A 14,179-nucleotide genomic window follows, 5' to 3' on the forward strand; every position below is an offset into this window, starting at 1 on the left:
GGAGGAACCATATCACAAACTTTTCAACTTCTATGAAGCAAGTTTAGCTATTGACCGTACAATGCTAAATCCAAAGGTTCAATCCATGAATAATGCAAGTAAAATTCTATTAGAGATAGAAATGGTAATTGATACAATGTCGACTTTAAGTAGAACAAAATCTAAATGCGGAGGACATGTCGACAACTTGCAATCGCAATCCACCATGAAACAAGGGTTAAACTTTCATCTGAGAGGAATATGTCTATGCTTCCTACTTAACAAGAGCTCTAACGAATAAACAGGAATATTTCTAAAGAAAATTAGGCAATTTTCCTTATCCTAGGGGAATTGGAAAACTGTAAAACAATCCTAGATGATTATCAACATCTAACCCTTGTACAAATTAACATAGGATTACAAAGTGCATACAACAACAAATAGCTTTTACTAATGCTCGAAAGGTCCACATTGGACTTTCGCCTCTCTATAAAGCATCAGAATTAATTATAGTACAAGATTATACAAATTGTCAGAAGAACTCTTAACTATCTTTCCTAAACCCTGAATAATAGGAAACAACTGAAGTAGAAATCTAAAATACAAGGATATGATAGAGTAACCAGCTGATGATCCTATGAATCCAGCACTGAATTCCCAGAATATAAGTTAGATGAATGGCTCACAGGTGCTGTTTTGAAGGTAAAACCCTCATTCTTGTCTTCAATATACCCATATATGCTGCCACTTCTATATAGCGCCGATACTTGGCTTGCGTGAATGGAACTATCAGATGGCATTTGGTGATGGGGGGTTTGGTCTATGCCCAAGGACTGTGCCTCATCGGCAGGGCTGTTGTGATTTGGGCTGAACCCGACACCAAGATCGAGGCTGATCGTGTCGCTCTCCTCTGGTTGGGTGAATTGGTTGTTGGTAGGGTTTTGAACGCTTGTAGTAGTCATCGATGCAGAAACTCCATGGCCGTTGGTCCTCGAGGCAGGAACATCATGGTTGTGTTTGCCCTCATAGGTGGTTATTACTGCTCTTGGATCGTGCGACGCCCTCTCAACATGTTTCCTTACAGGACACCCATTAAATGTGCATTTGTAGTAACTCCTGTGGTCCAGAAAAGGGATAAAATTGTTAGATCATATCATATATTTCCTATAGTGGTAAAAGAGCTGGATCACAAACAACAAGACTGTCCAGAGACTGAAGAAGATTGAGTGAAATTACTAATTGGGTTTCATATTCGTTTCTTAATGAGGTTTGCCTGCTAATAGACAATCATGTCTTCTTGTCAGAATTCAGGGAACATATAAATTTGAGTGACAAGAAAGGTCAGGTATTTTAGGATATATATAAATGAATGCCATCTTTATCTTCAAATGGAGATGGAAATTATTGTCAATCAAATCAAATAAATAGATAACATATAACACCCAATGAAGCAGCAGATAAGTATATCATGTAAGTTTAGCCCTCAGACTCTTTGAATTGATTGTGTGACTGTATAAAGAGATTAAGAGTAATATCTTTGGTGCTGATGTAAACTAGCTCTGTTTTAAAACATCAAGTGAGATCACAATACAACACAAAGAACAGAGGCAAACAAATACATACATAAAGAATATTTGCATCACCATTCATCACCTGTCAATATTTCATATCATGATGTACGATTACATCAAGGTTACATTTCTAAGAAGTTTTAAAGGCTAAAGTCCAATGACACCACTGCATAATATAGCAAAAATTTAAAATTTCCATAATGATGCACAAGTAACTTATTAAACTGAAAATACTAGGCATGCAGGGTGCTGCAGAAAATAGGTTGAATTGTTAATGAAAAGAGCCAACATTGTGGAAAATAAGCTTAGTAGTCATTCTGGCCTGTGTGTTAATGAATTGCCTAGCTGCTAGGCAAGGATTGTCGTGCCACCAGCATACCTGTGCCGCTGTGGCCGCAGCACGGGGCATGCCAATATTGGCACACCTCCCATACCAGTGTATACCATGGGTACATTCGCATGCATTAGCACAGATTGTTTTACTAAATTTGGTTAAAAAAAAGTTTTTAGAGTGTTTTAAAATCTCCAATGGCTATTAAAATGTTTTATGTATTATATCCCACACAACTTAATAAGAATAGAGTCATAAACATCTTAATAACTAAAAAACGTTTATTTTATATACATTATAAAAGTATATGCATGAAACCAAAAACCAAAATCATAAGAAGATAAAAATTTATAGGAAAACACTACCATGGGAAAATTCATTAGATCTAAAATGATAAAACAAAGTGGAGGAAATCTTCTTGTTTATATCTTTTCACTAAAAGTTGGTCTTATTCTGCAATGGAACTTGCAAATTGCTTCCAATTTTAACAGATTTACAAGAACTATATATTTTGAGCTTAAAAAAGCTATTGTAAAACTTTTTACTTTAAAAAAACTGAAAAAAAAATCCAAAAAAGGCAAAAAGGGGCACTTCCGGTTCTATGCGTGCTTCAAACAATTTTGTCTTCTCCATCTTATTACCATATCTCTAGAGTCAATAATTTTTATCGATACAGTGCCCGACCCGATCTGGTTGATCGGTGTAAATCGATTGAGTACATTGTTGGTTTTTTAAATCAGATTAGAGAAGTTGATCTTATCTTTTAGTTAGTATTTATTTTCATAATTTTATTATTCAATTAATCTCTCAATAAGGTTTTTTAAGTTGGTTATTTAGGATATGATTAAATCCGAAATTGGTTATGTAGAGGTAAGGCATAAGAAAGTATAACTAAGGCATAAAGTTTTTTGTATAATGATGAATATGAATTTGTGAATCTATAATAAAGACAAATGCTTTGACAATGATGTCTTTTTTCTTCGTTCGCGAATGTGTCACCCTAGAGTAAGTCTAGTCCCGAAGCGAGTTCGGTTCAGAAGTAAGTTCTGATTACTTTTATTACATTTTTTATTTTTTATTCTTTTTTATGTTTCTGAATTTTCTTTCTTAGTTTCTATAATTTCTTTTTCTAATTCCGAAAATAAAAAAAATATCCAAAAAATATTGTAAAAATTTTCAGAAATTCAAAAAGCTTTCAAAAAAGTTATAAATTATATTTTGGAGCCCTCTAAAACGTAGGACCCTATATTACGTTCTCTATTAGATTTGATATCAAAGTGTAGGCTATTTACTAGTTCCATTTCGTCAAAAGTTTTGGGCTTGTGAAAGAAAATGAGGTGAGAATTAAAAATAATGAGAAAAAGTACAATAAAAAAAGGGAAGCAAAAAAGCTGAAAGAAAAGTGTGGAGAAAAAGTTAATGGACTAGGAAAAAAATCATCATGGACGCAAAGAATGATTTAAAAAAGTTCTCCTGAAGTATGATAGAAGAAAAGAAATTCATATAGAGTCATTAAAAGAAGGCTAAATTACAGAAAACCCACTTATAAGTATGCTTTTTTACTTTCCCTCCCTAACTTTCAAAAACCTACATTTTATCTCCTCAACATTTCAAGTTGTTGAATTTAGCCCCCCTTCATCAGTGTCCCATCACTATTCTGTCAATTTTATTATAATTTATACCTAAAATGCCCTTCAAAATTATAGAAGTACATTAAAAAATATTTTTCCACTTGTGGAAGAAGTACGAGCAATTTGTTCATTTTGCTCTCTCCATTAATGTTGTACCCATGAAAACATTTCTGAAATTTTAAGGGGGGCAAAATGTAAGTTTTTGAAAGTCATGAAGGAAAAGTGAAAAAGCAGGTATTTACAGAGGGTTTTTTGTACTTTAGCCTTAAAAGTAAATATGTGAGATGACAAAAGTCGAGTTTGATGAATAGTTTTACGATCAGAAGTCCTACTTTGAGAGAAAAGGAAACGATATTTGGATGAAAATATTAGATGACTTGAGATGATGGTATAGACAGGCATTTTAACATAATATTTTGAAAGAAGAAAAAACGGAGGTTAAAAGATATTGAAGATTATGCTAAAATTGTTGAGACGATTTTTAATGGATGGATAAGATGAGAAATGAGTATTGATGGATCCAACTAAAAGTTCAACTCGAGACCCTAGTTGCTCAACAGAGTACGCCGCCTATAGCACAGTTGGGAGTCAATAATTCTAATCCAGTTCCGCCCGCACCACCCGATGGCAAAGAAGTTTTGGATGTGATTGAGTTAGAATTGGAGCATTCGTAGTTAAATCATGAAGCCAAGGTAGATGAGTGTGTTGGGTAAGATTATAGATCGAGTTACCTTCATTACCCCAGAATTGGAGCCTCATCGACTTACTGGTCATTCTTACATCAACACCAAGCCGCATACTCTAATGATACAGGTTGTTCGACATGTTGGCATCGAGCTGCATCACTTTATTCATCCTCATACAATAAAACTTTATGCCTTATTTATACTTATCCTTAGCTTTACCTATACATAACTAATTTTGGATTTAACCTTATCCTAAATAACGAACTAAATAAACCTTATTTAGAGATTAAGTGAATAATGAAAATCTGAAAATAAACAGTAACTAAAAGATAAGATAAACTACTCTAATTTGATTTTTAAAAAAAACAATGAACTCAATCGATTAAAACTGATCAACTAGTTTTTTCTGATTTTCTTTTAATTGCCATAATTTCTATAATTTATTTTTTTAATTCTGAAAATAAAAAAAAAATATTTCAAAAAATTTTAGAAATTCAAAAAAGCTTTCAAAAGAAATTGTAGATTGTATTTTGAAATCCTCGAAAACATAGGACACTATATTCCATCCTACATTAGTGTTGACATGACCCCACGCCAAGTGTTGGCACAGCTAGGCACCGTACTGCACAGGGCGGCAGGAGCAATCCTTGCTGTTAGGTACTTTCAGAAAACAAGAACACTAGTACTCTAGGATTTTCCTTCAGTGAACAAAATTTCAGACACTACATAGCAAAAACAATAAATCAAATTGCCACAAGGTAAGAAAGAAATCTACCAACTACAGGCAATCTCTTCAATATTAACCCAAAGAGCAAATACCTAGATGTAAGAAGGTAATTAATACAGCTCTCGCATTCAAGTTTTGAATCAACAATATCTTCAAATACACTCATCTTAAAGACAAACAACTTTATTCTAACAACTACATTCTTTCATCTCATCTCATTGTACTTGCTAAATTATGTAACGAGGTAATTTTAATTCCTGATTTAGGTTGTCTCCATATGCAACCAGCAATAATATAAGTTACTCAGTACAAAAGTACCACTATAATAGGTTTTTCCCAGTGTCAAAATCAGATGTTATCTGCTTTATGGTCTTGTTATGTACCACTCAAACATCTGATTTACACACGGACTATGAGATACTTCAAAGATATGTACCACGGACATTTATGAAATCTATTGGATTATTGTCAGGTTTTATGAACTATTCTCTTGTGATATATATCGCATGCTCTCCTCCCTACAAATTCCTTCCTCCCTGATCTTGTAACAAGGAAATCAGTTGTTATGAGAGGATGGTTTTAAAATCTGGCTGAATGGCATATATGTGAATTTGCTAAGAATTCAACACGAATACAATATTCTGACGAATATGGAAACAATATGCAAGTTCAAACATATGATTAGTATATATGAGGTAAAAGAATAGTAGCTTTTATTCGTACTAGGTGTTGCATCTGTTGCAACTTGAACCTAATGCTATAGGATTTACTTTGAAGCATAGACCACCAGGGATGAACTTCGTGTGTACAATATTTAAGATGATTATCATGTCATATGATGAATCCATTCTAGTAAGAATTTCGATGTCCAAGAAAATTACATTCGAAATCTTGGAATGATAGGAATATTGGGTTTCAATTCCAATGAGTCGGACACAACCTATCTAAAAATTTAACTTGATTTTGGCTCTTTGGCTTAAAATATGTTACTCCTAAATTAATCATGAATCTTTATCTTCTGTTACATTTCCATGCTTAGAGAACTTTATGGGAGGTTGCCTCCTAGGTTCAAAGACAGTAGCTCAGTGTATCCACCGACTTTATAACTTTCACTATAGGTCTCTTTACTTTCTGTTTTTTTTTCATCTCACTTTGACCGGGAATTTAGCATCAAATTGTAGTGTTGACGTTGTCCTGACGGCAACCAGTAAAAAAAAATCAATACTTTGGAAACTTCACAGATTTAAGTTTTACTCTAGTGAACCGCATAATGTTAGGTAAAGGCATAAATGATGATGATGATACTCATAAATTGTGCATCTAACTTAACATTCTCTTGAAATCAAAGGACAGCTAATATGCAGGCAATCTGTGATTCACATTGCAAGATGAAGCTTTGAAGGTCCTGAAATGAAATTGATGAGTCTGTAGCTCCTAAACAAAGTCGTCTTCAAATTTCGCCCTTGAAATCTTAAGAAAACACGCAAGAACCATTAGCTTCTTTTAAATTTCCACTAGATAAGACGGTCAGAACACATTTCCGCCACACAAAAAACATACTCGCAGTAAGAAAGACTACTATTCAGCGAAAGGGTGAATAGAAAATATCTAGAATGTTCACCAACCTTGGATTCGGGTTGCCTCTTACTACCTTTTGGCCATATTTCCGCCAGCGGTACCCATCATCCAGGATGTCAACTTCGCTTATAGTTTGTACAACCACACGTGGTTCACGGTTAGGTCTATTGATTGCAGTAGCATCAAAATTAGGAGCATCCAATTTCCTGTTTACAAATGTTAGAAAGCAGACTAATAGCATTTTAGATCAAATTCCCTCTCCCTTAGAATTCCTATACTCAATTATATAAACTAACCTGCGTTTTGCCTCTAGGTCACCATCAGCAGCAATTTCATCACCAGTGTTGGATCGACCACCTCCACCATCAACATCATCCTCACTAGCTGAGCCAGAAGAAAGCTCAGTCGTACCAATTGGATTGACTTTATGAGGATGCAGATAGAAAATCTTAGTTATGTGAGATCAATTTAATGTACCAAAGGAAAGACTATTTTGTGTCATAAAGAATGCGCATGATGCTTCCTTACCTTCAGCACTTAATAAACAATCAGGTTTGTCCACTCCCTGGCTGGACAGAAGTGCACCAACTGCTGATCGACGGTTAGGTTGAGGTTTAGGATGATCATGCTCGCTTATGTAGATAGTTTCAGTTATTTGTCCGTCATTGGAGCGTTCTATATGCTTCTTTGCTGGGCAGTTAGGATGTGTACATTTGTAGTAACTACGTGGATTTTCACATCCTTTAACATGTTTCTGCCCATACTTGCGCCAGTTATATCCATCTTCTGCGGATTTCTCAACTACAGAGGAAGGATTAGGTCCACCAGGATCAGACCGTAATTCTGTGATATTTTCCTCTGAACATTCAACAGGTTGAGTTGGAGAAGTTCGAGAAATTATTGAGAGAGTTGATTCCTGTGTAGTGAAAGCTTCATTGTGAGCTGTCACTGCATGATTATAAGGATTATTGGCTTGAATTTGTGTTTGCACAAAAGGCTCGTGTTCTTGGAGATTAGCATTAGCAGAACCCTACATGAAAAACAAGAGTATTAGGCTGGTGAGAATAGTAGATCATATTCATCGATTATGCATGAATTGTCGAAATTGATCAATCGTCAGGTAAATGGGAAGCAGAAAATATATCATTTCTTGAGCACTTTATGTTCAAAGCAATTAGAAAACCTGACTCATCAATCAACAACATACAAGCATGCATAATGTTTCCTTCTCTTTCTTTCTTTCTTTCTTTCTTTTTTTTTTTGGGTTAGGGAGCATGCCTGATGTTAAACACAGTAAAACTAAACTAGTATATTACTCTTTTGACAATACTAAGTGGGTCGACCAACTGGTTGCAGAGGATCCAAACAGGTCGATCGCATGTGTAGAAATCTATCCAAAGCAGTTTTATCCAAAATGAGACTTCAAAAAGATATTTAACTTTCAAATATGGCGCATCAAAATCTAAACATCCCACAGGGTAAAGTAAGATGAAGTTGCTGTCATATTAGGAATCTCGAAACTAATAGTATGACAAGAATGTTCCAAAGTAGTGAGAACTAACAATATCCAAGAGGGCAGCTACCAGACAGTAGGACGGATTATCTCAAATAATCAGATACGGCAGTGTATTATCAAAATGCAACTATGGGAAAAGTGATATTACCGAAGCTCGCAATGTAGGTACTGATGTATGCAAATATGATCTGGCATGGGGCTTGAACTCAAAATCTCCAGAGCTCCCATTATTGTATGCACTATTTATAGAAGTCTCCCTTGAAGAAGATAATGCATCTGCTTGAACAGTTCTATTCATGATATAAGGCATAGTCAAAGTACCAGTGGTTGGGGAAGGCTCAACCTGTACAAAGAACAGAACAGATAAACCGAAAATTAATTCAAACTGTGCAGATAAATAAAGGGGAAGTTTTCACAACTTCTGTTTCGGCAGACCATCACTAATCTTACAAGATATCTACTAGACAAATGAAAGGAGTAGATATGACATGTAATCAGAATTATTGTAAAACTACCTTACAGGAAAAGAGAAATAGCAATCATTAAACCTAACCATCAATTCACTGACAGAGAGAATGCCAAAATCCCTCCCTCTACACACTAGTAAGTAGAACCGACCAAACTGGTTAGAGGATAAGGCTTCCTCCACACACACACAAAAGATGTCCAGGAAAGGCACGTGAGAGTATAATGATCATGCCTTCTCCCAGTATTTGGAAGCTTTTCACACAGAGACAACACAAAATTGTGAACACAAATAAAGAGAAATTTATCAACATGCTACAGCCACCTAAAAATTTTTACCTAGAGGGACTAGGACAGCAATAAATATACACAGCTCTAAACTCACTATCTTCTGGATGGCATTTCTTACATTTATAATGATCTGGACCATCTGGTATAGCAGGACCAGACAAAGTAAATGACACCAAACATACAAGTGTCATAGATTGGCCTATAACAAGAAACTATAGAAGTTTTTCCCTCCAAATTCCAAAGATCATTCTAGAATGAACATCAGTTCTAGAATCAATTAACAAAACAACCATTAGAGAAACACTCCTGAGTCCTCACTAAACAACTCTCCATAATACTGAATCTCTCGTTCTGAATGCTTCTTGGCTCACCTTTTTTTTTGAAAAAAAAAAAAAAACCCTCTGGGCTCATTTAAGTGATGCTCATGAATTAAATGGCCCATCAAGTTATTCTTTAAGTCAAAAAAAATAAAATAAAATTTCTAACAAAAGGCAAAGTCCCAAAAGAGACATGCCCATAATGCAAGATGTTGTTTTCTTTCTATCTTCAAAAGCGCAAATACTACAGAATGATTCTACTAGTACATGATGTGGCAGCTGATAAATGAAAGCGAATAACTATCAAAGTGAGCTCATAAAGTAGAAAAATGCCAAGCACCTACGAAAAGATTAATTCTCGAAGATGGTGTTATACAGAGCTGCGTCAAGTACGCAGAAATCAGATTTATTGGATCTGGTCAACTGTAGTTAATGATTAATGACCAGGTTTGATGAAAAAACCAACCCATTTTGGAATCAAACTGTTGCTATAATAGTGAAAAAGTTTTAAGTTTGTCCAAGACAAAGATATATTCCAGATCCCCCTCGTTCAACCAAGTGGATGTTTTGTTTTAACTTGATGTCGCCAGGGCATCGGAATCCATTTGTGGCCACATCTGGTGCAGCTCATCAACTTCTTCTCATTCTCCCCCTTCACTTTAAAGTCTATACAAAAAGTCCGAGCTAAAAGATTAATGTAGAGAACTTTGTAACAACCTTACTTGACAAAGAATCAGAATATATGACAGTAAAAGTTGTTAAAGAACTTCTTATCAAAGAAATGGCAATGCATACACAGTTCAAATAGGAATTATAAAATGAATGTGCAGTGCAGAGCGCATAAAATGTCACATCTTAGAGATAATCATTGAGCTTTCGATGGTAAAAAAACAAAATAAATATATACATATATTGTTTTTGACGAGACAAGCAAAATGAAACGACAGATACGGAAGAATAGACAAAGACAAAAGCAAACAAATAAAAAAGAAAAGCTGCATAGCGTCACATCTCACCACATAAAGAACGAAACTATCAAATTCAAAGAGAAGTAAAAGAAGAGTAAAATTATATAGGTACGATCAACTACAGGCTCAAGGTTTTCTATTTTTAACACTCCACCAACTTTTGATTAGTTTGATTTAACTTACTTTTTCTAAAAGAAAATTAATTACTTGAAAAAACACAAATTAAATTATTAGAAGGGTAAGAAAAAATTAAGTATTAAAGACAAAACATAGTTAGAGGGATTAGTATAAAATGACCAATAGTTTTGGAATCTTCACACAGTTCAGATGAAGTAATAAGCTAAGAAATGCTGAAAAATCCGGGGAGGGGAATAGCTAGATAGATCAAAACAAGCACAAATAGTTAAGTAGAGCAAATCAAGCACAAATCAAGAGAAAATTAAATGACAAATAAAGCGGGGTACGAGAAGAACATAAATGGGGGTTAGGGATCGAGAGAGTGCCTTGGGGTCGGTGAGGAGGACGGGGGATTCGAGGAGCGCGGAGGGGCTGAGTCCTGGGGGGATGGTGAGGCACGGCGCGCGCGGGATCGGGAGCTGCGCCGGCGACATCGACCTGTACCTGGCTCCGGCGAGCGGCGGCCCCCTCCGCTCCGGCGCTCCGCCGCCGCTCCCAGCTCCAAGTCCCCGAGATCTTGGCTCCGGCGCCGGAGGCCCCCCTCCTCCGGCGATATCTCCGGCGAGCGGTGGCGACCTCCCATCCCGCGCTCTGCCGCCGCCAACACCACTCCCGGCGCCGAGACCACCCGATCGGGGCTCCGGTAGCGGAGCTCGTCCTCCTCCGGCGAGATCTCCGGCGTCGGTGGACTCCTCCATTGGTGGGAGCGAGAGAGAGGTGGGGGAGTGAGAGGGAGTGGGGTGGAGGATGCAGTGGAGAGAGTGTGGAAAAGAGGGCGCGAAGGGGGAGCGGAGGAGAGAGAGAGAGAGAGAGAGAGAGAGGTGGGGCTCGTCAGGGGTATTTTGGGAAAGAAAATGGTGTATGCGATTATGTTTTCCAGCGAGTAATAAATTTTTGCCTGCACCCGGTGCATGGGTGTATATAAACCCGTACTCCTCAGTCACACTATTTCGCACCAGCAACAAGGCACCGACCATTACATGCATCACACTGTACTCTTCTTCAACAACTGCTGACGTGGTCGTAAAAAGTTTTTATTATAACACTTTTACCCCCATAAATAAATAAATAAATATATTTTATGGTAACCGTTTTTACTGCATTAAATATATTTTAATTTAATATTCTCTTGGAGCCAAGTACAATATGGCAAAAAGTCTTTTATTAGGCTTAATTCTATTCTACTGTACTATACTTTATGTATTTTTTTATTTTTGGCTAAATTACTGAAAATTTTTCTGTAATAACCCGCTTTTTCACTTTCCCCTCCTGACATTTAAAAACCTACACTTTGCCCCCTTGTAAAATGAAAAATGTGCACTTCACCCCTACCGTTAGGATTCCGTTAGGGGTTCTGTTAAAAAATATTTTTTTATACTGAAAATACCCCTCTGCCTCTTCTCTGATGCTTCGCTCCCTCCGGCTCACCGCTTCACTGCCTCGCCGCCTCGCCGTCCTCCACTGCTTCGCCCTCACCCGCATCCCTTTCGTCCTCCTCCGCCACCTCGCCTTCGCCCTCGTTGTCCCTGCCTACCTCTCCATCAACGCCCATCTTAGTATCCTCCCTACTGTCGCCGAAATCGATGGGCGGCGACAGTGTAGGAGGAGAAGGGGAGCAGGTGGAGAAGAAATTGGAGAGAAATGGTGGCCGATTGAGGTGGAAATAGCGGCGGATTGAAGGGGCGGCTGAGGAAGCTCAGGAAGAAGACAACAATGGCGAGGGGCAAAATGGTCATTTTACACACCGTGACCTCCCTGTGAACATTTTTCATTTTACAAGGGGGCAAAGTATAGATTTTTAAATGTCAGGGAGGGAAAGTGAAAAAGAGGGTTATTACAAGAGGGTTTTCTGTAATTTAGCCTTTATTTTTTATATTGTACTAATTTTTTAAAATTATTATTTTATTAAAAAAAGCTTATATTTTTATTTAAAATTATTCTCACTTTCGCAGTTGAAATTACGGTTAATTTAGATGTAATTTTAACTAATGCTTACCTTCTAACTAAAATTATTCTTTTTAACTGTTGTTAGTTAGAATTACGGTCAATTTAGACGTAGTTTCAATTATTATAAAAATTTAGGATTCAAAAAATTTAGAACCATACGACCCTCCATTTTAGAATTAATCCAATGCTTTTAGTATTTTAAAAAATATGAAAAGAAAGAAAATTGAAAAAAAGGGAAAAGGAGTCAAGGACTAGTGGATAAAATTTTGTCTTTTACATGGCCCAAGTTGTAAGATTACAGTCCAAAAGTGGGTAAACTTATTCCTAGTATCAAACTCGTTTTTGCGGGCAATGAGATCCTTAACTGCAATCCGGTCCGTTGGACCTATACCAGACCAGACCCGTGCGACTCGGGTCCAAGTCGGGTCAGGGCCGGTTCGTATCAAATTGTGATTGATCCGATTGTAGCTGTATATTTGGTTCCTTATAAAACTAGCTCAAAAAATATTTTTGATACGAAAAATAGATTTTCGGTCGTTTGGTTTACATAAAATTACTTACTTATAAAACAAGTTACAAATTTTGAAAAAAAAATTGTACCTTTATTTGCTTGTTTTAAATAAAAAAATAAAGATTCATTCGAAAAGTATCACGGCTCACCGCCGTGTGGGTCACACGTGGTCCACGAGATGAAGTGGATCTTGTCGACCGCGTGAGACCTCTCTCTCTCTATATATATATAATTAATGAAAAAAAAAATTCATATGTGAAGCAAACCCCTCTCTCTCTCTATATATATATATATATAATTAGTGAAAAAGAAAACTCATCTTTGAAGCATTACGATTTACCGCGTGGATCATATGCTGTCCACGAAGTGAAGTGGACTAGTGTGAGACCCCTCTCTCTATATATTTATTTATTTATTTAATATTTTTCAATTTAGATATTATTATATAATATTTTATTTATAAAGATACATTTATCTATTATACAATATTAAAATTATAACTAGCATATATTATGTTACATATAATATTTAATTTACAAAGATAAATTATAATAACAACATATGTAGTATGGTAATTTTTATATATAAATAATATATATACATATAATAAAAAATGTAAAATAGATTTGTATTTATGTTTTTCTTTTCCTATAGGTAAAATTGTATAGCAACCCCTCTCAATTATATGTCATGTTGAAATAACCTATTTAACTTTTGTTTTTTCAATAATTTTAGATATTTTTCTTAAATTCATTCATTTTCCCCCGTATATAACAGTTTGATTACTTTTTAGCAAGTAAAATTAGACCAATTAAAGTTAATTACTAATAGAGTTATTAAACTTGATAATAATTGTAATATATGGAAATTTGGGAGTTACGATGTCAACTTTGATCTCGGGGATCAAAGTGAGGATTGAGCTAGTTGAACATCATCCTCGAGTGATTTGTGATACGTGTGAATGAATTCTGGAGATAAATAAGTGTTTCGGCGCAAATTGGACGCGAAACGAAATGTAAAGAAAATTTGCGAATTTCCGACGCTAACTTTGATTAAAAGAATTAAAGTGAGCAAGATAATATAAAATGGTGTGAGATACCATTTGATTGGACTTAAGGATGTAAAATATAAGTCTGGAATGACTCGTGTTGAAATCGGAGCGGAAACAGAAGATTTAGAATTTTCTGTAAAGAACGGGACTGAAAAATTAGCAGAAAATGCACAGTGTCAAAAAATTATGAAAACTGGAGAATATGTCAGGAATATTTTTATGAGGCTAGATTTAAAGTTTCACATTATTCTGACACTCGTAAAGTGAGGAATAGAATTCGAAAGCTATCTGATAAAGATTGCATTTCGGTACAGTTTCGGTGACCAAATGGGGTCGAAACTGAAATGTTAAAATTTTTTTGGACTTATTAAGTAAAACCAAACATGCCTGTCAAATTTGAGCGCAAACGGATATTTGGAAGGGCCTGCGAAAG

At 35.9% G+C, this 14,179-nt stretch overlaps 1 protein-coding gene across 3 annotated transcripts; it reads right to left on the reverse strand.

Moving 5' to 3' along the window:
• Window positions 357–11,005, reverse strand: LOC109721423 (WRKY transcription factor SUSIBA2-like). Of its 3 annotated transcripts, none has more exons than XM_020249058.1 (6): window positions 10,564–11,005; window positions 8,168–8,362; window positions 7,032–7,533; window positions 6,800–6,926; window positions 6,551–6,709; window positions 357–1,095 (listed from the first exon to the last, which is right to left on the reverse strand). In XM_020249058.1, exons 1-6 carry the CDS (start codon window positions 10,933–10,935, stop codon window positions 615–617), a joined length of 1,836 nt encoding a protein of 611 aa, XP_020104647.1. In that variant the 5' UTR covers window positions 10,936–11,005; the 3' UTR covers window positions 357–614. The 3 variants fall into 3 exon arrangements, with proteins under 3 accessions (XP_020104647.1, XP_020104648.1, XP_020104649.1); XM_020249059.1 differs by having other exon boundaries at window positions 6,800–6,887; window positions 10,564–11,004; XM_020249060.1 differs by lacking the exon at window positions 10,564–11,005 and adding an exon at window positions 8,894–9,159.

Source organism: Ananas comosus, linkage group 15 (genome assembly GCF_001540865.1).
Source record: "Ananas comosus cultivar F153 linkage group 15, ASM154086v1, whole genome shotgun sequence".
Taxonomy (NCBI): Eukaryota; Viridiplantae; Streptophyta; class Magnoliopsida; order Poales; family Bromeliaceae; genus Ananas; species Ananas comosus.

Bases quoted from the DNA above. Each gene is read 5' to 3' on its own strand.
- LOC109721423 (XM_020249058.1), bottom strand. From the start codon at position 10,935: ATGGAGGAGTCCACCGACGCCGGAGATCTCGCCGGAGGAGGACGAGCT. The intron at 6,710-6,799 runs GTTAGTTTATAT...ATTTGTAAACAG, and splicing joins GACCTAGAGGCAAAACGCAG to GAAATTGGATGCTCCTAATT. The intron at 1,096-6,550 runs GTTGGTGAACAT...TCTGGACCACAG, and splicing joins AGAGGCAACCCGAATCCAAG to GAGTTACTACAAATGCACAT.